We start from the raw sequence: 25,756 nt of genomic DNA on the forward strand, positions 1-25,756 counted from the left end.
GAAGAGTTTTTATATGAGCAGGTATCATTTATTCATGCATCCATAGGCTCACTGTTAAATGTGTGGTTAACAAAGATGTGGTTAACCAGTTCGAGGCTAGTTTAGCACATGTTTGACACTTTACTTTTTGTATTACCATAGTTTTTAGTACATCATAGTTCAAATTTATTGGTGAAGGGAATAATGATAGTACATGTGTGGTACATATGGTTTTACTTCAAATAAAACCAAGAAACATGGTTACTATAGTTAAATTGTCAATTTTAATAAACTCCACTCAGACGTGAATCCAGAATGACATAAGGACATAGATCCTTTGTTTATTGGTAAGAATCATGGATCACAGATACAACACACATCCAGCTAAGCGTAAAATGAACGAAAGCTAATATTAGACGTTGCTAATTCGCTTCATAAGACAGTATGAGCCTTATTATAATGCCAGCGTCATATTTTCATAGTTTTATTGTCATATTTTTCATACCCTCTAAACTCTCATATAGACATTTTAAAGTACATTCTGATATCACTCTGATATATCTTTTTTGAATTTCCGAGAGAAGCGTGGCGTTCTAGCGCCATCAAACTAAAAGACGCCGAAGCTTCACTCAAGCATACGGTATTATATTACAAAAAACATCAAACTATAAATCTACAAAAATTACAAATGGGAAACAAGACACTCAAAACAAACGAGATCGAAAACAAGCATTTTTTACGTTTCTAGAACCTACCCGCCCAACCCGAGTCTTCCTCTCTCCCCCACAGGTGCCCACCCCCCACCCGCAGCCACGATCCTGGATCAGTCATGTACAGCATCATACAGGTAAACATTCCTTTGAGCACACCTGCGCATGTACAAACTGCTCATGCAACAGAAAGTTTCACGAAAAATCACCAGCACAGAGACACAGAATTGGATTCTACCTGAACCATCTGTTAGTAACATCTCGTGCAGCTGTTACACAGACCGGACGTGTATCGTAGCAACCGTGATGCTCGTATAACGCACGTCTATTTACAAACACAGCTAGCTGTCTAGCTGTTTCGTGAAGGGTGATGTTCTCACCGCAGATTGTTTAAAGTCAATGTGAAATGCAATTTATTTCAATAAATTTCAACAAAATATTCAGTGAGAACGACATAAAGGGAGTGGCCTTATTATTATCCGTTGGTAATTCTGGTTAAAGTGGTGGGATTCTTTACATAAAATCAAACTTATTTTGGAGGCAACTTATTATATTTTGATAAAAGATCAAAGTAAATATGAAATACATTTTTATGTTATAACCAGACATGGAAAGGAAGTTAATTTATGGACAAGTGCATGCGTCCGATGAAACCATTTATAAAAATCATGGCTGGCTAAATAAAGGACCAAACCAAACATTGGGTTAAATGAACCAATAAAATGTCCATATTTGACTCAACCATGCCTTGCAACAGTCCAACATTTTAAAATGAAAGGACCCATCATCTATTGATTTAATCCCAACAGTTGGGTTTTTCCATATTTTGCCCAACCCTGGATTGAATCAACCCAGTGTTTATGTTTGTTTTTTAGTAAATTGGATCTATTTTGATTTCATATTGACTTAAACGGCACACTTTGGTCTGATCTCAGTTGCTACATACAGTAGGTCCTTAAAAAATTTCACGATATGGTGCAACCACGTCTAGAGAAGTTAATCGCAGAGAAGTTCAAGTAAAATCTCACAAGAGTCCTTTGAACAACAACAAAGCTTTCAACAGTCAGCGCCTTCAGGCAATCGCTTTTTTCATTTAATTTTCATTATCTAAAGGATTTAGCTCTGCAAAGCACACATGAGTTGGACGGTGACATTGCACAGACTGGTAGCTGTCCGTGTTCATTTCCCAAATGAAGCACCAATGATATTCCTGCACTCGCTTGATGAGGAAGGGATCGAATATTCCACGATAGGCTTATAGTCCATTACTCCATTGTTCTGCAAAGTAAGGTCCTTATGTAAAAAAGAAAGGCGTGGCTTTATGTATTTGTTGTTGTTTTTTGGCATCTGTTCATGGTTTTGTTTTACTCAATCACATGTCTGTAGTTTTTCATTCAGCATAACATTGTTTTATAATAAGAACATTCCAATGGATTGTCTTGGGAATCTGAGGTTCTCTTTAATGTTCCTTTTAAGGTACTCCAAACTAAGTCCCAAAATGTCAATCCACTCCACGGTTAACAGTTTTCCATTTTTCCGCTCATCAGTTACAACTGCTCAGAGCGGATGACATGGAAAAGCGTGACGTTGTAGAGAACCTGATGGCCATTGTTCCAGGCGTACAGCGCACGATCTCGCGGATTGTAGTCCAGCATTGAGATGTGCGAGTACTTGTTTTGCAGAACGATATCGATGTACTCGTAGGTCGAGGAGTTGGTTTGGTAGGCGTAGTAGACCTTCGTACCTCCCGAGTAGCCGTTGGTTACGTACAAAGTTCCGCAAATCATAAAGGACTCGCCGGCGCTGCGCCTCGGGTGATTGGTCGTCCAGGACTGCAAAATGAGCAAGGTCATCGGGTGGAGCTTGCTGATGACAATATTCCCTGCGTTCTGGTTGGTGGCGTACACGGCCCAGAGACCGCTCTCGTCCACCATGAGGTCGATGTCCGAGTGGCCGCCCCAAGCGTAGTGGTAGGTGTTGCTGTAGCCTGCGTTGTCCAGACGCTGGGATTTACTGATGGTGGAGGTCTTGAAGTCGAACTTGATGATCATGTTACTCTGGAATTTGTTGAAGTAGATGGAGCCGTTGTAGACCACCTGACCCGTCCCTGACCAGGGGTGCGGCAGCCGGTGAGAGGTGAAATTATCTGACGCCATGAAGTCTGCCATAGACTTGTATTCTCGCACGAAGCGGTTGTTATGGTAACCGTCCATGTACCATACCTGGAAAAAAAGAGAATAATTCTCATAAAAATGGTTCACGTGAATCTGATTTGTTTGAAACTAGACATTTTAGGATACTGATTCAAAACACAGATGTACAGATTCTGCTCTCCTGTAGCTCAGTGGTTAGAGCATGGTGCTAGCAACGCCAAGGTCATGGGTTCAGGCCCAGGGATTGCACATACTCGGATAAAAATGCACTGTATAGTGAAATACAGAGTCGCTTTGGATAAAAAACTGTAAATGTTAATTATTTTGTGTAATGATCACATGCGTATGTTTTTATCTTTATTACATTCTAGAAATGTAAGTAAAAATAACAATTATTACAAATAGTTATAAATTAGTATAATAGTACATTTCTTTACTGCAAAATTACACCACAAGTTATAAAACATAATTTATCTTGTTTTCATTGAGAGAACAACATTGAGAAAGACATAATTTACACTTAACATTTTGAGTCTATTAGAAAATTATTTACATATTTATTGCATTTTATTTTGGGCCAATATTAAGCAATTACAACCAACGACTATTGTTATCAAGTGGATTCAAAATGTGTAATGTAAAAAACATTTTTTTGACATTTCGCTGTGTTTAATAAGCAGCTTTGAACAAATATTTGTCTATAAAGCTGCCTTGGATTAATGTGTATTGTAAAACAAAAGCTGTTTAATTAAATTAAACTAATATAAAATTTAATTAAAATAAAAGCATCACCTTCTAACAATGAGAAACCAAAACATTGCTGGAATAAAATCTGTAAACAAACATTTAACTAAAGCCTCTGACCATTCACTCGTTCTTCATTGGTAAATCAAAGTAGGTCAAGTTGCTTTTTCTTTGTCTCATGCCAGCATGTGAGTTTTTGTTGTTTTGGCATAAATCTCCCAGCACAGCAGGACACATTCAGTAAACTACAGCATGGCGTCTTAATTAAATTGGAAACGGGAAGTGGTCACTCCCCCCTTCTGAACGTGGCAGAATGAAGACGGTGAAAACTGACAGCCGGGAAGATCCTGTGTGCCAGGCATTATGAACCTTATGGGGATTATTCCACATCATTCTGGATAAAAGCTGACTCTCTGTGGAGAAATCCCAGCATGGCTGGAGCTACGCTCTCTCCGAGTGGGAGGGGTGGAATGGAAAGGCAGTATAGTCACGTTTATGGAATATTCCAGAGTCCCAGTGGGACGTCTGTGTGCTCTCTATAGGAGGCACAAAGCACAACATATATATACAGCACACGCACGCAAACACATTTGTGTTGTCTTGAAGTGGCCAAAACCATGTATTTTATATTGAATAATTCATATTCATATTTTTCCTGGTGTTTTTTTGCAGTGTTTTATACAACATATATAATAAATAAAGGTGCTTCATGATGCAATAGAAGAACCGTTTTTGTCTGGTTCCATAAAGAACCTTTAACATCCGAAGAACCTTTCTGTCTCACAGAAGGTTGTTTGTGGTGTAAAAAGGTTCTTCAGATTATAAAAATGTAGGAAAGAGACGTTTCTTTAAAGAACATTTGACTAAAGGGTTCTTTGTGGTACCAAAAGGGGCTTTTCTATGGCATCCCTGTGAAGAACCTTTAATGCATCTTTATTTTTAAAACTGGAAAAAGCTGATTTGCAACCACGTGAAATTGTAAGAAGCGCAATAGAAATAAAACTTGATGTGAATTTGATTTGAACAATTAAACTTGATGGAAAAATTTAGTGTTTAAAGGGACAGTTCTACCAAAAATATTATTTTCTCATCATTTATGTACCCTCATGTCATTCAAAGGCTGTATGTAAGTATTTGTTTCTTCTGTGGAACATGAAAGAAGATATTTTGAGAAATGTTTCCATATGGAAGTCAATGGGGGCAATGTTCTTTGGTTACTTCTTCAGGATATATATTTTTTGTTTTTGGGAAAAGAAAAAATCATACATGTTTGGATTGACACATATATGAGTAAATGATGAAAGAATTTTAATTTGGGTGAATGGCACAGACACGTTAATATTTGACATTAGCCGCCGCGTTCCAAGGTCTCATTTGTTGGCCGGGTTTGTTCTTGAACTTCATTTCAGTGCACATTTGAAGTGCTCCATCTCTGCTTAATATCTCTGTGATGCTCCGCTACAGCTGGTTATATTACAAGAGCCAAAAGCCACTGCGATATTTCTCATTCTCTCCCACACACGCAGGCTCTGCCCGTCTCACACATACAGCCTACCGTCTCATCCATCTTTTAAAAACAAAAGCCAAGACCCAAAGTGTGAGAACAACAGAATGAGAGAGAGAGAGGGCTGTGGGTGTGAAAGGGAGTTTACATTCAATGGCTTGATGTATAATGGCTGTATTGTTTTAATGGTTAAACAGCTTGTTAAAACATAGCTTTTAATGCCTGTATTGGGTTTGTAATTGTGAAATTTTGTGTAAGTGTGTTCAATAAGGAGGCAATAGTCACTGCAACTTTTTAAATGTGCATTGAATAATAAAGCATTAGGGGCACAGATTCTTAGTTATAAATGTTAATTGTTGAGCACTAAATTGTGCCTGTTCAGAAACTTCCCACAGATGCTCCTTTGAAAGCATATGCAATGTTGTCATGCAAATAACTCATTTGTCATCTACAATAGCAAACACTTGAATTCAAACCCTCTTGCAGTGCATTTATGACTGCAAGAACGCCCCTCAGGAACAACCCGGACAAAATGTCTTGCTTGGTGGTGAAAGCTCATAGATCAACCCTTGCAGGGTTTGAACCTTAATCTTTCATATTTTTAAGCGTTATACCACAGCATAAATCACAATCCATTAAACTCAAGGTCACTGTGAGCAGTTTAAATGATTGTGGGAATCAACAGCGTGCCACAGATATTAAGTTAAGAAGATAAACCAGAATGTTCCTTTGATCCTCTTGTCAGATTAGGTTTTCTTTGAAATATTTCGATCAGTATTACAGAAATGATATATTGTGACTTTATATGACAATATATGTGTAACTTCTTTCTGAATGTTCCCTGTTTTTGTATTATACTGTATAAGTAATATTACAGAATTTTACAGGTATTTTATTTCCAGATTTTAAAACTTATTTTTTAAATACGTCAAATTACAGAAAAAGTATTTACAAAACAGACATGACAAAAAGCTTATTTTACGGTATTACAGCTTCCACAATTTATTTTTCACTGGAATTTTCACACCGTGGCTCAACATTTTGGTTTGCTTCACAGTGTAGCTTCAGCTTTGTGGCGTTTCAACGTGTTTATAAATGTGTTGACAGCAGCTATATGCTTAGGGTTTGACTGCAGGCATTAAACACACAGCTGGTGTGACTGTGTGCATGCAATGAGCTTACAAATGAAGAAATCCTGCAAATCTGTGTTGATCTGCAACCAAAATCACTCATTTTGTGTCAATTAAGATCATTACTGTGAAAAAAACTTTTTACTCAAAATGCCTTCACGATCTTCCGAATCATTCCTTGTCTTTAATAATATTAAGTTAATGTTCACACGTAAAATATTCATTACATGATGTATTTGCAAAATGTATTGTACTGTGTGGGTTGTTGGTTTTAAAAAAAAACGTTATTTTAAGACTCACCCTTGTGTCTCCTTCAGGAGCGAGTGGGTCCGTCATCCAGGATCCGAACCGAGAGCCGGATGTTTTAATGGTGATAGCATCACTAATGCCGGTAAGCTTTCCGCATGCTGCAGAGCAAACAAACACACAAATTGAATGAGTTTGATCATTTAATGTCGTCGTGTTGTGGTCTCTCTGAATAAAGTCCAATTACTTTATTAAGTTGTTTTTTTATGAAGGTTCTGGCTAATCGAGTCATATAAATCGTTATCAAATCATTTTTAAATCTGTAAAACTTTTCTCTTCAAGTTCCTCTTGAAATCATCATGAAGTGTGTCTGTTTGAAACAGTGTTCAATGAGAAGAAATATACAGTAGAACAAAATCCAACCTTTTCCCTTTGTAATTCATACATTTATGTGCTGTGCACGGATGATAATTTGATTTTCATTTTTCATTAAACTGCACAGTGATTTTTTTTAGATTCTATGTATTATATAATTGATTATATATAAATGCTTTATTTTCTGTCAATGAAATACTATAAATATAAAATAGTAAATATAGTGATTTAAATTATATAACGTGTCAAAATTGATCAAACGTGTATAGTGTAGTGCTGCATGTCTGTTGCGTGTTTTCCAGCTCACACACCACAAGCCCCCCCACACACACATGCAGATTAACACACTCGCTATAATCTGCCGTCTGCCGGAAGATTCCACCAAAATTGTTACAGCACTATTTTTAGACTAAAGCTCTGCCTCACACATACTACACATATTCACACTTCTTTAGAACCCAACAACCATCTAACACCTTATAGAACATGCGATTCATTGATGTTACATAGAAAATATTGTACATTATAACATTTAATCACATTAAACACCTGCTGCTTGATATTTGTTGATGTTTATTAGTATTATCAAATGTTAAATGTCTGTGCTATATCACTGTGTTCTGATGGGTTGTGAATGCGTTGCTTTGTGGTTTGTGATGTACTTTATGTGTACTGCTGTGACATTTCTATGTGGCTTCTGATTTCTTGCAGGTGGTTGTTTAATTGTCAAAAGACCCTCTTTTTTGTAATACAGTGCAAATCTATAAAAACTGTATCGTCTGGCAAAAGTCCAATCCTTCAATATAACAGCACACCTGTTCTGAGGTCTCTGTTATGTCAAACAGTGAGTTATGTACTATACTGAGAGCAATAATAGTGATGTCTGCATGTAATGTTCACCTGGTTTTCTTTTCAATAAGCCTACTGTGGTTTCACCAGCTAAGATACACAAGGACAAAGCCCAAGTGTGTTTGTGCGTGTCAACACTGTATGTGTGTGTGTGTGTGTGTGTGTGTGTGTGTGTTAAATTGCCTTAAAAAGCAATTGATAGCAGACTGAGGCTAGCCCACATTTTTCTTAGAGAGAAATAGAGAGAGAGAGAGAGAGAGAGAGAGAGAGAGAGAGGGAGATACACACACCAGAGACATGTGCGTGCGTAAACTGGAGAGCCATCAAATAGTCCCAGAGACAATTTTGTTGCTCAGATGTTGCTTTTTCATATCTAATTTCTCAGTTGTCATCCTTAAGTGTCTTATTCTTGTCTCAGGTCCCTCTTGATCGTGTCATGAGGGTGGGGAAATGATGCCAGATATGTTCACATTCCTTTAACATCATTCTGGATTATGTAAACCTCTATATGTTTGAGTGTGTTTGTGTCGTACCGAGTTTCTGCATGCACGCACGCAGTCTCTCCTCCAGGTTGACCACGCGAGAGTGGAGGTCGTCGTAGTCGTACGCTCCCATCTCCTGCTGGAGGAGGCTGAGGCTGGACGTCAGGTTCTGCACCTCCTCTTTAAACTGCTGGACCAGACGGGCGTCGGCTTTGTACTCCTCCAGTACGGGAATCAGCGGTCGCAGCTCCGCCATTTTTGCCTTTATGGCCTGAAAATACGTAACAGAGCTGCTCAGGTGCCGGCGGGCCGGGAACAGAGGGATGATGGGAAAGACCTTTGAGGTTCTGGAGGGAATGTCTAATCTGACAACCCTCGTCTCCATCTATAGAGACGATCGCTACGGTCTGTGTTTTCAGATATATATGAGGGCGCACGCATCAACTTTTGTTTGTTCATTTCTTATAAATCAAGGAACCAACACTCTGGAGAGCCTTTTTATGTTCTAAGGCTATTAAACCGTATCAGATTGGTCTTAAATGTGACTCCTAAATTGCTTAGGAAAAATGAAAACAGAAACAAATATACAGTTGTTGAAATCTGAAGAGTATGGAGGTGTAAATGAATGTAGATTGTAGAGGTCAAAACTGGATTTGGGTTCATTTGATGAGAAATGTTTGAGTTTGTATTGAGATCTTTAAAAATATTGACTGCAGACTTGACAAATCTGAGCTCAGTTTGAGACATTGTTGACATCTCTTCGGAACAAAAGATGCAAACGTTTTCAGCGCTCCGTGTAATCTCATCGATTTAAAAGGAGAAATCGAGATATTCAAATATGAGAAATGGATGTAGTTGAAGTCAAACTTGTTCTCCTCATACTTTTGGCACATTGTGAATGTACTTGTTTCACTTGCACTCTCTTAACTTTTAGAATCTCCCGATAACCATACATCCAACTAGAAAACCCTAGACAGTGATCAATTATTTTTGATTTGACGACGGTTCTTTGCTGAACCTTTAAAGAAACTTCATTTGTAAGAGTGCATGTGTGTGTTGCGTGTTGAGAGTCCAGAGGCCAACCAGCAGTAAATTTACTGAGCTCCGTATATACTCGGCATACATTTAGCGACGAAATCAAGCGCTCTGAACACGGTAAACAATTGGGAAAAGACTTTATTAGTTTATCGTTTAGAATGCAACAGCAGAAGGGACACATGCTGAAAATTACAACTCACATACAACAATGTGATGGTAAGATTGAATTCTTTACTTCAAACGCATATTACTCCAATAACCAAAGATTCATAGTGACAAACCAAAAAAAAAAAACTTAAGCAATTCTAGCAAAGATGAGAAGAATATGAGAAGAGTAATCATAGCAATATCAATGTAGCTAAATAATAATGAAGATCATATTTTATAAATGAAACGTAACAATCCTTTAGATTGGCATGCAGAAAGAGATCTGATTGGTGGTTGGATAAGAAAAGGGGAGGGGGTGCTTCTTACAGCTAATGTCGTATAGAATATGAGAATCGTGACATAAACAGCGTGATTGACGCCCACTTCAGCCAATCGTGGGTTAGACCTGCCTCTTCTGGCCTCTGGCTCTCCTATCATGTCTTTATAGTTAGCCCTGCAAGCAAGAAACAACAGACTCAGGACAGGGAGCTAACTCGCTAACCTATCTAACACATTCACGCACACAGAGACTCTTGTACTCACACATGCACGCTGCTGTGTTACCAAAGCGCAAATAACGTGACAATTCATGCATGTTTGCGAGATGTGTGTTGTGGCATGTTTTCATAGTAGTTTCATTCTAATGATACATTCTAGAAACTGAAATGTGCAGATCTATCGTTTATTAGTAAATATTTGTGATTTAATGTATTGATATTATTATTATTAGCAATTACTAATAAAAATGACGCTGGATCATAAGTTCTCGACAGATGTACAGGTAGGTCTGCACATTTCTATTTATGCATGCAATCTTGATTGTGCTGTGTCCAATTGAACGGCTCCGTAATCATTCTTTGATGAAAAATGAGAATTGTCTAGCGTGCATTTTTGTGTATAATCGTGCATGCGTACCTTGTATTGCTTGGCGATGTTTTGTTTGTGGTTTTCCTCCACCTGTTTGAATTTGGTCTCCAGGCCACGGAGCTGATCTTCCATCTTCACCACATACTGCAGGTCCCTCTGGGTCCGCTGGTCCAACACTTGGATCGATTGCGTCATGTTTTGCACCTACAACAAACACGCACACAGGTGGCAGACATGTAAGATCTGTTTTCAAAACCTCGCCGTCTACTGCCAATATGGGCAACCGTCTATAAGTACTAACTTGTAAGTCATCTTAAACAAATGTGACCTTAAAGAACAAAACCAGTCTTATGGGTCAATTTTTCTTGATTTATTATTTCAGATGTTTACAACATCTGAAAGGTGAATAATTAAGCTTATATTAAGGACAATATATGGCAGAGATAAACACGTTTATACCTCTGGAACATAACATTGAGGAAATCGCCTTTAAAGTTGTCCATCAGAGGCGCTGTAGCAGGCCATCCACTCACAAAATAATGTTTTTATATATTTAAGGTAGGAAATTTACAAAATATCTTCATGGAACATGATCGTTACTCAATATCCTAATGATTTTTGGCATAAAAGAAAAATCGATAATTTTGAACCATACAATTGTTTCTGGCTTTTACAAAAAAATCCTGTTCTAATTAAGGGTCACAAATTATAACAATTCTACATGGTGGCTAATTCGTATGAATTTGTAAGATTATAAGAAAAAACAATAATGAAGCGTCACCCCTAAACCTAACCATAACTGGTGTAAAATCTGATTATACTAAAACATATTAATGAGATTCCACAAATTCATTGCTGTGAGATCGTGTTGGATGTTAAACTTAAAATGATGTAAAACTGACGTTTAAAATAGATCAAACACAGGGATGTGTAAAAGCAACTTCATTCGTTTTTTGTTCATTTGGTGCAAAAATGTTTTTAAAGAATATCTTTTCTTGCCTTGATCTAATCAATGCTTTCGGGCAGAAACCTCGTATTTTGCATATTTCACAATTTTAATATTTTCCATTTTCCATCTGTCTGTGAGAAGATTTTAAAAGAGCTAGTCAACTTGGACAACACCTTGTTTTTTAATACAGTCCATTTTTTGAGTAGTGGTGGTTTTGGACAAATAAGGTTTCCACTCAACAATGACAGATGGATAGATTCCTATCGACTATCTAAATTTGGCCAAAATATGTCCAAAACAAAGTTTTTTCAAAGCCTTTACATGGGGAACTTATATTAAGATGTAAGTTTTGGAGAGAAGCCATGAGATCATCTGGATACTTTACGATCTATCGGTGACGTGATAGGTTCGCTGTGTTTTTCTCTGATTGCATCATTGTCTTGCTGATGATATTTCTGGAACATGTGCCATAGTGCCGACCATGGGCGCCGTAAAGGGGTGGAAGGTTAGGACGATTCTAAGGGCCCAGCCTGATTTAGGGCCCAGAAGAGCAGACCCCCTTTTTATTTTCCTATTTCTTTTCTCTTTTTTTAATACATACATTAAATATGCTAGGGCCCCTCGTGCACTAAATGTGTATTTTGTCCGTTTTGACCATAGATTTAATATTTAAAAAACAAATAATGTATTTACTGTTTCGGTCACAACCCTCCCTGCTCCCTCTCACAATGGTTCATTCCACCTGCGCTCGCTAGTGTAGCGTCTCTTGCTTATTGGACTTGCCGCAGACAGTCACATCAAAAGTCAGGGAAACAAAAACGGAAGGAAAAGAAGTCAAGAGAAGACAGAGAACGCCAAAGTCGACAGTATGTCACACAGTTTTTCAAAAAGAAAGGTAGCTTGCCATATTCCTGTATTCCAAAACTTATTTTTGTTGCTACATGACCTGCTTTTATCTAGCTAGCTTAGTAAAATAATTACTGAATTATGATTTACATCCAACAATAATAACATCTCTGCTGTCTCCGGGACGGGTTATCATGTCTCGTAGACACAGATTCAGCGGCTGCTGCACACCCACGTCCCCCACCCCCCGTCCCCGTCTCAGCCGAACAAGGTGAGCCTGAGCGCGAAACTTCGCGAAGATTGAAGCCTCTAAACACGTCTTATCTACTGTGTTCGCCACATGATGATAACTTCGCAAAACAAAAAGTAATCTACACGCTTCAAAAATTACAAAATTAGTTTGCCGTGTCGTGTGTTCTGTGAAGTGACAGTGCGGCTGCTAAGATCGATACTGTCAAACTTGACGTTCTTAATATGAATAAAATGCCCCAGAAAAATATAATATAAAATTGAATAAAACGTGTCTCTACTGTAGCTGATGTTTCCTGAATGAGCAGTTTGACCCAGCTAAAGCTTGTTCATGTTAAGTATATGTCAATACATAATGTTCTCTTGTGCTTGCAATTGCAATTGAGATAATAAATGTTCTCCCTTTTATGTAAACAAGTACATATTTCTAAAAAAAATTCTTGTTTTTGTAGGCTTTGTACTCATCTTTAGACATTTTAACTATGCAATGTGCTAAGTATCTTTTTTTAAGTATACAGGGCATGTTTATTGGGTTAAATTTTATCTGTAAAAAATGTAGGGGGCCCAGAAATTTTGGTTTCCATAGGGCCCAGAATTTCTGGCGGCACCCCTGGTGCCGACCCTGTTCCAGAGGAACTCGTTAACTGAGCTGTTGTTAGGCACAACCCTGATCACTGATCTCTGGAGAAAACACTGTTCAGAGACTGGGCGTCGATTGTAACGTCATGTTAAAGATAACATGATGGGTCGGGAGGTGAAAGGTCACTTGTTCGTTTACCTTCTCCAGTAGCTGACGGAGTTGTTTGGTGCGGGCGTCTCTTGAGCACATGGTTTGTTGAGGTGCGACAACCGTACACACACATCTGCCCTCGCTGTCCTGCGCTGAGCTGTACACCTGCCAGGACTCCTCTGGGTTAGCGGGTAAAACCTGTGAAAGAGGCAAAGAGAGGGTGAATTAATCTGATGTCTGATTTGACCGAATATTACATTTATACCTCACTGTCATCCGCCCTTCACAGTTCAATTTATAATTCCACATTGACATGACAAACACACACGTAAGATTACGCAAAGCCCCATCTGCTCAGTGAGGTCACGCCCCGCTTCCCACCCACCAATCAGAACGCAGCATTTGAACATCTACTACCACATCAATCTGCAAAACAAACATCAATGGCATTTATCCAAACACACAATTTCTTAGCTGTATTTGACTGACAGCTGTTAGCTAAAGGACCTGTCTGTCAATCTTGAGCTGCTGTTGAGTTACAGATCCAATCACAGCCGCTCGAGAACTGGCATGGGTGAAACACAGATGGTCGACCACTGAACATCCATTCAGATCATTTCGACGAAACATCCACATCAACAGCGTTCGTATGGAAGATTACAACACTGCAAACAGACTTTTGTTCCATCTACTTTGCAGTCTTAAATAAAAATATATGATGTGCTGTATTTCACGGTCCCATCAGCCCAACTCCACTTCTTACAAACATCTTTATATCTATGGATAAAGATCTATATTCACAGCAACCATTAGCTATATCATCTCATCACAATTCCTTTAAAGCTTTTTTGTACTAATTTGTTAAACCGTGCTGAGCAAATCCAATATCAAACCGATTTTCTCACTGTGGTTCTTACTTTTATTCTAAGAAAAACACCTTTAATAAACTCTTCACAAATTTAACTTGATTTACTGCAGTTTTACACATGGTGCTTCAATATCTCCATGTCTGTCTTCTACTCCGATTCACAGAATAGTCTGGTTATTTCACATCTTTCTACAGTGAGGAGATTAGATTTACTGCACGTTTCCCGGACGAAAAGATCGAGTTCAAACTGTATTTAAACAGTTATTGTGATACACTGTAAGTATAAAATAACTAGAAAAGGCGTTCGTTAAACGTGTGCCCAACGTCGTCAAACGTAAGGGGCCATGCGTACGAGACGCTTTCTGTCTTTTATTAAATATTTGATGGTGTATTCATACACGTCTTTGGACGTCGCCTCGTGAGCTGTGCGTTTTTAAGTGTCAACAAGTTCCAGCGCGCAAAAGGCTTCTGGAAATCACTGCGTTATAGTCGGTTTGCGCTCTGCTTTCCAATGCAAGAACGCATTTGGTGCGCACCCCCTTATCCAAAAACGCAGTTTCAAAGCACTGAAAAGCGCAGCTAAAAAGCAACAAGGCAGCTATATTATGCAATATTTTAACTTTAATATAAATTTGCGCGCTCGTTCAATCGTAAAGAACTCATCACTTACTCCTATACTCCGGTCTGGATAGCCACCCTGCGCCGCGGTTAGTTTGGTGGTGTTCAGTCCCACCAGTGATGGCAGAGTCTGGGACATCCAGTTGGTGATCATTGCCATGGTGCTGAGCACCACACCGATCTTCAGCAAAGGCACCGACATCTTTGCGCTAGGACACAGACTCTCATTATTCTACACAAGCCACTGGAAAACCACGGCGAGCATCGTTGCCCGTAAGCGCCTCTTGTATCACCATCATAACTCTCATCATCTCCTCTAACGGTCCCGGTTCGGACGGTATCGCGGTGTTCATCTTGGCGCTGTCGGAGGTTGAATGGTCCCCTGTAGGGTTCGAGTAACAAAAAGCCTGAAACAAAGCTATGGTGACACTCTGGCCGGTCCTTTTTAACTGGTGTCTTTCCCGTAGGTCGTGCCTCTTTTGTGTGCGTTCACGCCCTTATCGGTCCGCCTTCCCCACGCAACTGAATTACTCGGGACCGAGCGCACCAACTGCTCCTCCGTAGATGAGAAAGGAGGCGGCGCCACGCGCCCGTATATAATAAATGGAGCGCGTCATGTCTCCGCTCACCAGACGCCGTTTGCGCGCCACCGGGGACTCACGCTTGGCAACCGATCGCATTATTAGGACGCTATTGTCACGGTCACGAGTCCTGTAGGGTCGTAAACAACATCTTAATGTCACGGCCCCCTTCGGGATAACAGAAGTGAAAAGGATCCCAAGTGACGCTAAATTAACAAGCGCACTATTGAAATAAAATCGTTAACTCTCATAGGACACACATCACTATTTAATGAGAATGGTTTGGAAAATAAGACACACCGGTCATGGTTGAAATGTTTTTATTGGACAGATAGAAAATGCATTGATATTCTTCATTCTTTTAATGCAGTATACATTTGAGTGGCTTTTAAAACAAAAGCGTTTCGTCCTTAAAGAAAGTTTTTTTTATAAAAGCATAGCGGTCTCTCAAATGTACTGTGGTTCAACTCAGGCACTTAAAACTTTATGGATTATAATTTACACGAACTGAAAATTGGATGGAACCAATAACTAAGTGAGTGCTTGAGGTTTAGCTGACTTTAATTTAGACATCTTTTAAAAGTTTTGATATTATAAGAAAAAAAACAGTATACAATCGCCTGCAAATACTGACTAATATTGTAATGTTGTTTTCTCACCGATGTGATGTCACTGGAAGATGATGTAATGAGTTATTTTGTTGCTTTAGGCTTGGAGAAAGTGATATTAAGGAATTGCTTGCGAATGGAAACATATCTATAAGTGGAATCAATACACACTTAGAATACGTCATACTAATTTTCAAAGAGATCCCACATCGTGAAAACTGAGTTTAATGTTTTGTCAGGTAAATTAAGTGATATGATAGTGACATTAAAACAAACTACTTGGAAGGAATAACCTATACATGTGGTTTTGTAGGATAGTTAATGTTGAAATAACATTTCAGGATGTACATCGTCCCGGTAAGGACCCGCCCTGCATCCACACACATCCAGAGCGCGCCGGTGCATCAATGCATGAACTCAGTTGACAACACAATGACACGAGCGCCCCCGTGTTGCAGTCAGTGGTACTGTCATGAAATTAAATCGACCACCAACCGGAGGCATACCACAAGGAAAATGTAGTATATGTAGAATGTAGAAAATGAGTATAAGACCTTTCATACACACACAAAGTCCGAATTGAAAGTGAGTAAAAGTGACATAGTAAGAGGTGCAAACTTCGTTATAATGTTATAGATAACCTTATTTTATGTTACACTAAGTTTTTTTTTTTACTTTGGAAAGTCGATTGCTGTAAAGACAAACAGTCTTGGCTAGAAAAATTATGTTTTCACTCCTATGTGGGGCATGTTGTCACACATAATGGAATACGTAAAGTCACAATGGGCAGTGGATTGTTATCAGATGTCGCCCCTTATTTATAATAATGTAATGTGTTTTTTGAAGGCAAAGCATTCTGATTAGTTCCTAAACATATATAACAGATCGATTGTTGTTCGTCCTGCCGCTTCTGGATTATTACATGAATATGTCAGTGGTACGGGATCTCTATGCAAACTGACCTTTGAGAGCTCGTGAAAGAGAGAGGGAGAAAGAAAGAGAGAGACCTATAAAGAGTTTCAGGCATCCAGTTGTGTCTCTCAGCATATCCGACATCGCTTCAATAAAACATCACTCAGCAAAACATCTAAAACACTGAATCTAGGGCATATATTCTTTCCGGACTTGTCACTCTCTATTACACACACACACACACACACACACACACGCTAGTGCATTAACTGTACGTCTGTGTGGTTGAAGAGTACGGCACCACAATCATCCAATCTTTCTGTGCTGAACGTAAATATCCTGTGAGCACAGGACACCGCCTGCAGGGGACATCAGCTTTCAACGCCAGTCAGATTGTATTTTGTGTGTGAGGAGACGGAGAGAGATATAAAGGAGAAATGAAGTACATGATTGATAGAGCCATAGCAGTACAAGGTCACTTCCGCACAAATCACACTGAGCTACAGCTTGTTCGGCCTTGAGATATGAGGAATGAACAATGGAGCATGAATCATAGAGTTGCTTGTTTAAGGGGTGCTGCAACTGTGTTTCATGCATTATGACTTCTTTTTAATGTTAAACATGCGGGCTTCTCGTGCTTAAATGATAAAAAAAAACGAATTAGAAGTACGTATGACAACCCCGCTAAGGTTCGTATAGGTTTTGGAAAGTTTTTCTCGGACATGAAATTCCCATACGTAACAACTTTTCTTAGTCCCTTATTGAATAATTCTCCTGGAAAAGCACGCCCACGCATCAACCAGCATTTAAAGAGATTAATAACACAATCTTATCACATTGAGTGATGTTTTGCAGAAAAAGTTCTCGGTTTATTAAGCCCTGTTGTAAAATTGCGTGTTTGTGTACGCTTGTGTTGGCGGATCACACTTGTTTGCAAATGATTGACCTTTGGAGGATGTCTGTCATATTTGATATGATGTGGGATGATGTAAGTTCTTTATATACTTCTTGAATGTAACTGTATTGATTATTTACTTGAACCTTGCTTTTTTCTGTATAAAATAACTAATAATATGTCAACATTATGCCTTTTTTATATCTCCATTTATCACATTTATATCCATTTCTTAGTCCTTATAGATTAGGATGAAGAGAACATTTTCTCACTATGTCTTTTATCAACTGGTATCACTTTTACAAATGACAAATTAGGCTGGAATTTTTAAGTATGATAGCCATCATGATCATGCCAGGACCATCTTTAAGTGAATTTTTCAAACTCCAGAATATAATTATGTTGTTTTTAACTAATATGATTTTTCTTCTGTTTAGAAAAGAAGTTGTTATTTGAAGGAAATGTTGCCTATGTGGTGATTCTCTCAGCACAAGGTTTGGCATGACAAATTTGGATCTGTTCCTTACATAACGTTAATTATTACATGACTTCAGAAGAATGTAAGAGACCCATTTTCATGCACTATTTTTAAGGGTACTCTGAAGAAGAACATATGTCAGGTAGGTTTGGGATGATATGAAAATGAGTGAATGATTTTTATTCTAACTATTGTAAAACAATTTTATAACTGAGCCCCTGTGTTGGGCCAGGTGCTATTAATTCTCAAACAAGACTTGCAGTTAACATCTCGTATGAATGTTTAATACCACGGCAACATTCTCAAAGGGAAAAGCGATCAATATTACTTTCATCAAGGAGTGAGCAGCACAACTAAAACCTCAAACTGGGATTCCTTTTAATACGTTTTTTTATCATGTTTAATAATTCATAAGTAGGCTGTAGGATTTTTCTCAGCCCCCAGCAAAACGATAATATCCTGCAGATTAAGAGGCTGGATGATGGTTAGTTCAAAATGTACCAGTAGAAACGGCATGAGCTCTCTAGAGAAGGAGGCAGAGTGGCAGTAACTCACGTGTTACGGTCTACAGTAAAACTTTCAGCTTCGGGCTGCGTGTAAAAAAGCCTCCAACACCATATGAGTGATTTACCAATCGGTCTGAACCAGAGCGTTGGAGACCTCCCAACTAACACTTCTGCAGCATCGACGCTCTGTAGAGGAGCAAGTCGATGTTTCCCAAACGTTTTTCTGCAGAAACCTCCAATGATTTGCTCGACTCCAGGCCTCTGGTGTACTGCAGAGGTGTTTGGAACAGAGCCCTGATTTCTGAAAATTTACTCTTGCCCTTGTGTTTCTTCTGCGTTCTGGTTATAATGCAACGTTATTGAATATTTGTCCACGGCTGAAATATTATTACAGCAAAGCATAGTTATTTACTCTCACTCTGGGGTTTGGGAATTTTGTTCTTTTTGTCTAAGCAGGAGGTTCAAAAATAAAGACAAACTAGATTTTTATGTTTCAGGAAGAATAAAAGCAGTTCTTGCCAGTCTACACTTCACTACAGTACACCATAATGGAGTTTTTTGGGCGGTTGCCAGGGCAGTGTTATGCGGTTGTTAGGGTCAAACTCGATGGTGCCCAGGGTGTTACAATATGGTTGCTAGGGTGTTGAAGATGCATCGGTTGTCACGCTGTTCTTGGTTGCTAAGTGATTGCTTTGTCAGCTCCCCCCTCTCTCTCTCTCCAGTGAACACACACGCACATTTGCCCTTTCACGGTTCACAGACAGCAGAACTATATGATGGACAACAGCAGAATAAAGATTGAATGTTTGTGCAGATGATAGATCTGTTTAGTAATATGTTGTCGATTTCAAGAAAATTGTGATTGTGTGTGATGTGCGTGTTTGATTTATGGATTATAAACGATAAATGTCGAGATAGTAAAATTATAGTGTCGTCTGCAAAACACACAGTCTTCCTCTGGCGTTCATACAAAACCAAACCCAATCGATGGAACGCAAAGCCGTTACTAATGTGATAACTCCTCTCATCCACAAGACAGATTATTCTATTGTTTGAGACTGCTCGTGACCTTTATCCCCACGAAGGTGATAAAATCGCAGGAGACACGTATCTGTACCGTGGTAATCAAGATATAATCTCATTCATTCTATAGCTGGGGGAGCCAACCATTTACAATGCACCTACATTATCTATTTCTCTCTCGCGTCCGCTCTCTCTCTCTCTCTCTTGTTAATGGAGGTTTGAATGGATTCTACATTTGGACTTGGGCTACATACTAAATACGATTATAACATTAACACAAATTGAAAAGACAGCAAGAGTGCCCCTAGGACCAAAAGCGTGGATATTTCACTCTTGAAACGAGTGGCTGTTCTCTGCGTATGCCTGAAAATGTATGTAAAAGAAATTCAACAACTTTAAATCAATAATGTTTCAAATCAAGCTATCTAGGGTTTTCCCAGGGATTATTTGCCACTCAATACTATGAAAAACAGCTGGATCGATTAGAGTCCAATGGAAGCACAAAACTAGTTATGGAATACTAATTTATATTCTGACCTGAATTATGCTCCAAATATGAAAATGACCCACTTTAGTCTACATTCTTGCTGAATTTCTACACAGTATATTATCAAGTTGAACGGGCTTTTCTGAGCAGAACGGCAGAGTTGAGCTGTGTAGGTTTGATGTGTATCAGCTGTTCTGTGGGCGGTGTCGAGGGTGTCCTGTGGGCGGTGTTCAGCGACTGATGTCTTAGGATGTGTTCAGTAAGTGGTACTTTGGATTTGTTATGTGGGTGGTGATCAGTAAGTGTGCTGTGAATGTTTTGTAGGAGTTGGGATGTGTTCTGGACACTCTGAAAAATAAGGGTTCTTCACAGCACCTTGGGTTTAGCCAACACATATTGTTGACTATGATTCTTTAAAAAATGAATAAAAGTTACATTAAAGAGAAAATAAAAACCTGTCATCATTTATTCACCCTCAGGTCTGTGACTCTTTCTTCTGTGGAACACAAAATAAGATACTTTGAGAAATGTTTCAGATGTTATGTGTTCATCCAACCGAAGTCAATAGGGACCAGTGTTGATTGGTTATTCTTCAAAATATGTTTTTGTGTGTTTTGCAGAATAACGAAAGTCATTCAGGTTTGAAATTACGTGAGGGTGAGCACACGATGGAAGAACTTTCGTTTTTTGGTGATCCATCTCTTTAAGATAAGTATGATAAGTGTGTCCCTTAAAGCAACACTACATGTGATGATTTTCTATCGAACAGAACCAGTCTTATCAGTCAGTTTTGTTTTAAATTGACATTTGTACATCATCGAAATTTGAATAAAATAGCTTTCTATTGATGTATGAGTTGTTAGAATAGGACAATATGTGGAGATACAGCCGTTTAAAACTCTGAGGGTGACAAAAAACGTAAATATTGAGAAAATCGCCTGTGAAGTTGTTAATCAGAGGCATTGCAGCAGGCCATCCACTCACAAAAATAAAGTTTTTATATTTTAGGTAAGAAATTTAAAAAAATTCTTCATGAAACATGATCTTTACTTAATGTCCTAATGATTTTTGGCATAAAAGAAAAATCTATAATTTCGACCCATACAATGTATTTTTGGCGTTCACTAAAACGTTCCTGTGCCACTTAAGACTGGTTTTGTGATCCAGGGACACATTTGGTTTCTCTTTCAGGCCATTAAACCTCTTTTGGTGTTGAGCCTTTATTTTGAAGTGGTGTTCGAGTATAATTAGGAAGCGTTTTGTTAGTTTGAATACCATACTGTACTTGAAAAAGAACTGAGCTCAGCCCAGTGTCACTGTGGCTGTGGAGGGACTGTGACAGCCATTATGCCCATTAATAAAGTGTGTGAGCCAAAACAAAAAGAAAAACACAACTCCTGTCATAAACATGCAAACACACACCCCTATGCTACATAAACACAATTTACTTTTCACACCAGAATTCTCAGACAACAGCAGATTACTAAAGGCTTGTGATGAAATCAAGAGCTTTTCATCTCACACTACATAACTGTATTTGCATCGTGATGAGCACATCACGTTGTCTTGGCACACCTGCCCTCTTGAAGCATTTAATGTGCTTCACACTGCAATGAAGGCAAATTAAATCCTTCAGTGCCGTTACTAACATCCATATGACGTATTTGTGTAGCGATGTGAATTATTCGGTTATCATTTCTAAAAGATGTAGTCATGACATATTTTTGCTGGGTAGATTGTGAGTGTTTTGCTGTCAGTGTGTGTTCCTAGTGTGGTCGTGTGTTTTTGTGTTACCCGGGTAGAGCTGACGAAAATGGCGAATTGTGACTGATCCAATGGGCCGTAAATCTCCGAAATGAGAAGTTGAAGAGAGCCACACTGCGGTAATTGATGTGTTTGGCAGAGTCAGAGGAGATTTACGTGCGCGCACATGCGGAGTAAGCATGCTTGCCCACTGCCATCCTAATGCAACATCAACACAAGCAGCGCTGTTTAAATGCTCATCTTTTCCAATCAATATGAAAATAAAATACAAGCTAGTTAAATCGATAACTGATCCGTAAGGAGAACACTACAGAGTGACCAAACGGTCTGATTTTCATCAGTAGACTTAATAAAGGTAGACACCATATTAAAAAATCACCAGCGGCTGTTAGGGAGACAAGGGTATTATTAAGTACATTGTACTTACTGTAGCGGATTAAATGAACTTTCTTTTTCTTCCCTCTGTAATTTTATTGGGAAGACAATTATATTTTTTATGTGTTGTCGTATGAATAAACAACACCAAGGCGTATGGCACAGCACACAAACATTGGGACATTTTTATTTTCTTGATATTTAAGCATGGCGTCTACTGACCGAGGCCAACTATTAAACTGTAACTTGAAGCGACAAGTCATATGGCACTTACATTCTGTTGGCTGAATAGGAGACCCCAAGGCCAGAAAACATTTAAGTACCAGGTGGATACCGCCTGGCTTTTTAATTTTATATAAACCTATTTTAAACAATACATCTTGTAAACACCAATTGTCAAATGTTGCATTATTTATGTCTGGCTCTCAGAGACCAGGAAAACAACATAAATAGATGAATTTTCTGTTATAGTTTGCCAGTTCTCCACACAACTGTTGTTATTGACCTCAGACGGATGTAATGTTATTCTTCTGTATAACACTTACATTTTTGAAATGTCCATATGTGCATTATGTGATGAATGGGATTTAAGGAGAGAACAACTTAAAAAAAAGTAGTTTTAAGATCACTGTTAGCCTATTATTTAAACGAACAACATGAGGTCTCTGGATCCCCACACCAACACAACATAAAGTCTAACATAACATATCGCTTATATGTCATAACACGATTGCAAACCTAAAACGACCTTTATTCCAACGTTTTCCTGAACGCATGAGGTATGTTTATAGATGAATATGTAAATCCCAGGGTTTGCTTGCAACTTCGACGCGCACAGATGGTTTCGTCTGTATAGTGTGCGCTCTCGAGACGCATAACACTGGACTCTATATCTCCTTTCATCCAATTCAACAAATCTCTTCATGCATGAATCTGGCTAATTCCCCGCAGTCTGATCTCTGTCAGATGTGTGTGTGGGAGGTAAAGATGGCGATAGACCTACTTGCGTGAGTTTCGTGCCCATCAGCACGAGCACGATGAGACTCAGGAGCTTGTTCACGCGCTGCATCTCGCGCCTCCGCTCGCGCGGTCTCGCTCTCGCATGCAGATCCGGTCCGGTGCCTCGGTGAGAGCCGCTCGTCGTTGCTCTCCTCTCTCCTCTGTCCCCGGTGTCTCACTTCTCCCTCTCTCTCTTTCCTCTCAGCAAAGGAATGACAGAGAAACAGAAATCGGTCCCGCGCAGCTGTCTCTGGTCATCTCGCGCGCGAAACGTCGTCTCGTGCCTGCCGATTTCTCCCGAGCGTCGATTACCGGTTCTGAAGGCACGGGGGAGGGAGGTTGTGTGATGTCTGAAAACACCCAAAAGTTTGCGCGTGTATCGTTGTATAGGGCTGAAAGATACGAGGATGCGCGAGCGAGAGCTGTCCGAGGTTCTGAAACCGGATGTGACATGTGGAACGCGTGGGAAATTCAAGGAGAGCAAGGGCGCTGATTGGTGGAAAGCCGGCGAGGCGTCAAAACAGAAGGTCTGCATTTGTTTTGAAACGCTTGATTGCTTTTAAACGTAAGATTCGAAGTATATTTACGGTAATAAACTATATTAAGGAGAAAGGGAGTGCTTCATGTCCGTGCAAACGTCACCGTCAGGACGCGGGGAGTTGCTGTGTGGTTGTTATGGGTGGGTTTTTTCTTAAATAAAAAAAGTACAAAAATTATAATACATTTTCTCACAATCTTAAAATCCTTTGTTATTTACGTAGGCTACTAGAAAACTGTAGGAAAATTCCCTCTGTATAATGCTTTTTTAATCTTACCATACAATTTGTTAACCTCCCTATAGTTTGTCCATTCATTATTAGTTAATAATACAGTCAACTAGACTATAAATCTAGTGTCCAAATTACTATAATGTACTTTGTACAGTATACATCAATTAACTATAGGAAATACTAAACTATTATTGAAATATTTTATATGTGTGTGATAACTAAAATACTATCTCACTATAGTTAACATAGTTTGAGCATGATATATGTTATTAAAAAGAATAATAATTTCTCTGAATGGAAACTGCCCACCCTCAAATATTCAATACCGTAAACAAGTTATTGCAAGTGAAGTTATTTATTAATATTTGATTGCAGATTCCATTTGGTTTAAAACTCTTTTCAGTGAAATTCATACATTTAAAGCGTCTAAATACTTTCTGTTGCTGCGACATATGTGCTGAAGAAGAGTTGTGGTCGGTTAAGTTTGGAGGATTTATTTATGTAATCAAACGCAGCATTATTTCAGTCCATACATTATTGATTAGTGGGAAGCCATTACAGTTAATTTATATGTCTTTATTTCACACAAAAGAAAAACGTGAGTAATGGTTGAAGCCTGTGTGAGAAATTCAGACTAACAACGGTTTAGAAAATGTATTGAGGTGTTTAAAAATAAGATTAAATATTAATATGGTTTGTATTCAGAGCACAGTGCTCTGTAATTATGAAGAGGGTTACGATTTTTTAGGATTGTTTTAAGATTCCAGATACGCATTAAGGATTTTGTTTGCTTTCAAATGGTTTCACTGCTTGTCAACGCAATCGCTCTTAAAACCATTTCTTTTTCTTTAGGTAGCTAATGTTTTTCTAATGGGTTGTGAAGACGAAAGACTCACTTTAGCTAAATAAACTCATTCCTTTATGACCAACACAAAGATTTGCAGAAGTTTCCATTTTATTATCTAATAAAGATTTATAATTAAGCTGTGTAGCAGGCACAGATTCATTTGAATACATTAATGGGTGATTTATAGAACGGCATGTCACACGTTTTTAAAACCTTTTGGAAGGGAACAGTCATTGGGTGTCAGAATCTGTTTCCAATAGACTTAGTGGATAAATAACCTCACCTCTGGTAAATACACCTGATTCAATTTGTCTGGTTATTAGTTTTGCTGACTGAGCCAACTTGCTCACTTCTTGCCAAAATGTTGCTTGAAATCACCAACTAAACATTTGCCAGTGGATTCATTGATTCAATTCATTAAAAAATTATTGCAGGTCCTGTTGCTCAGCAACACATCTGCTCATTGCACTATCCATTGATATCAGTTGTATAACAAACAAACATGCTAAAATTAACATTTAATTGATACCCAGTGAAGAATCTCACTATAAATTCAAGGTGGATATGTCAATGTTCAATAACACAAAAAAATAACAACCTTGCTACCCACAGAAGACCTTGTAAACTACTGAAGGCCTGTTTCCCTGCTGGGATTTCCTGCGGTGTACTTGTAGTCATTATGCGTTTTGGTGTTTCATTCTGCATCAGGAGCCAAATCTCATAGAGCATCAGCATGTAAAGCAACTAACCCAACAGTATGTAAAATTTAGGGGCGGGCATATCTGAAATGATAATAATACACATTTGTAGTCCAAAATTTAAATGATAGCACAATGGAGAACCATAAACTGAAAACAAATATATCCATTTTAGACAGAAACAATGCAGAATGGATTATTTTGTTGATGGATACGTCTACTTTGTTTGCTAACAAAAAACAAAAAAATCTGTTTAATTTCCTTAATTCTTTTTAATTCCCTGTAAGCACACATAATATCAAACCAGTATCTTTAAAACCTTGAAATGG

General features: G+C 38.6%; 1 protein-coding gene across 2 annotated transcripts; it reads right to left on the reverse strand.

The window, feature by feature from the left end:
• Positions 1–290: 290 nt before the first annotated feature.
• Positions 291–23,538, reverse strand: olfm1b (olfactomedin 1b). Of its 2 annotated transcripts, none has more exons than XM_056731438.1 (6): positions 23,117–23,538; positions 13,047–13,196; positions 10,273–10,428; positions 8,224–8,443; positions 6,521–6,627; positions 291–2,911 (listed from the first exon to the last, which is right to left on the reverse strand). In XM_056731438.1, exons 1-6 carry the CDS (start codon positions 23,180–23,182, stop codon positions 2,237–2,239), a joined length of 1,374 nt encoding a protein of 457 aa, XP_056587416.1. In that variant the 5' UTR covers positions 23,183–23,538; the 3' UTR covers positions 291–2,236. The 2 variants fall into 2 exon arrangements, with proteins under 2 accessions (XP_056587416.1, XP_056587415.1); XM_056731437.1 differs by lacking the exon at positions 23,117–23,538 and adding an exon at positions 14,537–15,019.
• Positions 23,539–25,756: the final 2,218 nt, after the last annotated feature.

Source organism: Triplophysa dalaica, chromosome 19, assembly GCF_015846415.1.
Source record: "Triplophysa dalaica isolate WHDGS20190420 chromosome 19, ASM1584641v1, whole genome shotgun sequence".
NCBI lineage: Eukaryota > Metazoa > Chordata > Actinopteri > Cypriniformes > Nemacheilidae > Triplophysa > Triplophysa dalaica.

Coding starts and splice junctions, on each gene's coding strand:
- olfm1b (XM_056731437.1), bottom strand. CDS start 14,686: ATGTCGGTGCCTTTGCTGAAGATCGGTGTGGTGCTCAGCACCATGGCA. Junction 13,197..14,536: donor ATCCAGACCGGAGTATAGGA/GTAAGTGATGAG, acceptor CCTCTTTCACAG/GTTTTACCCGCTAACCCAGA. Junction 2,912..6,520: donor CTCCTGAAGGAGACACAAGG/GTGAGTCTTAAA, acceptor CTTTTTTTCCAG/GTATGGTACATGGACGGTTA.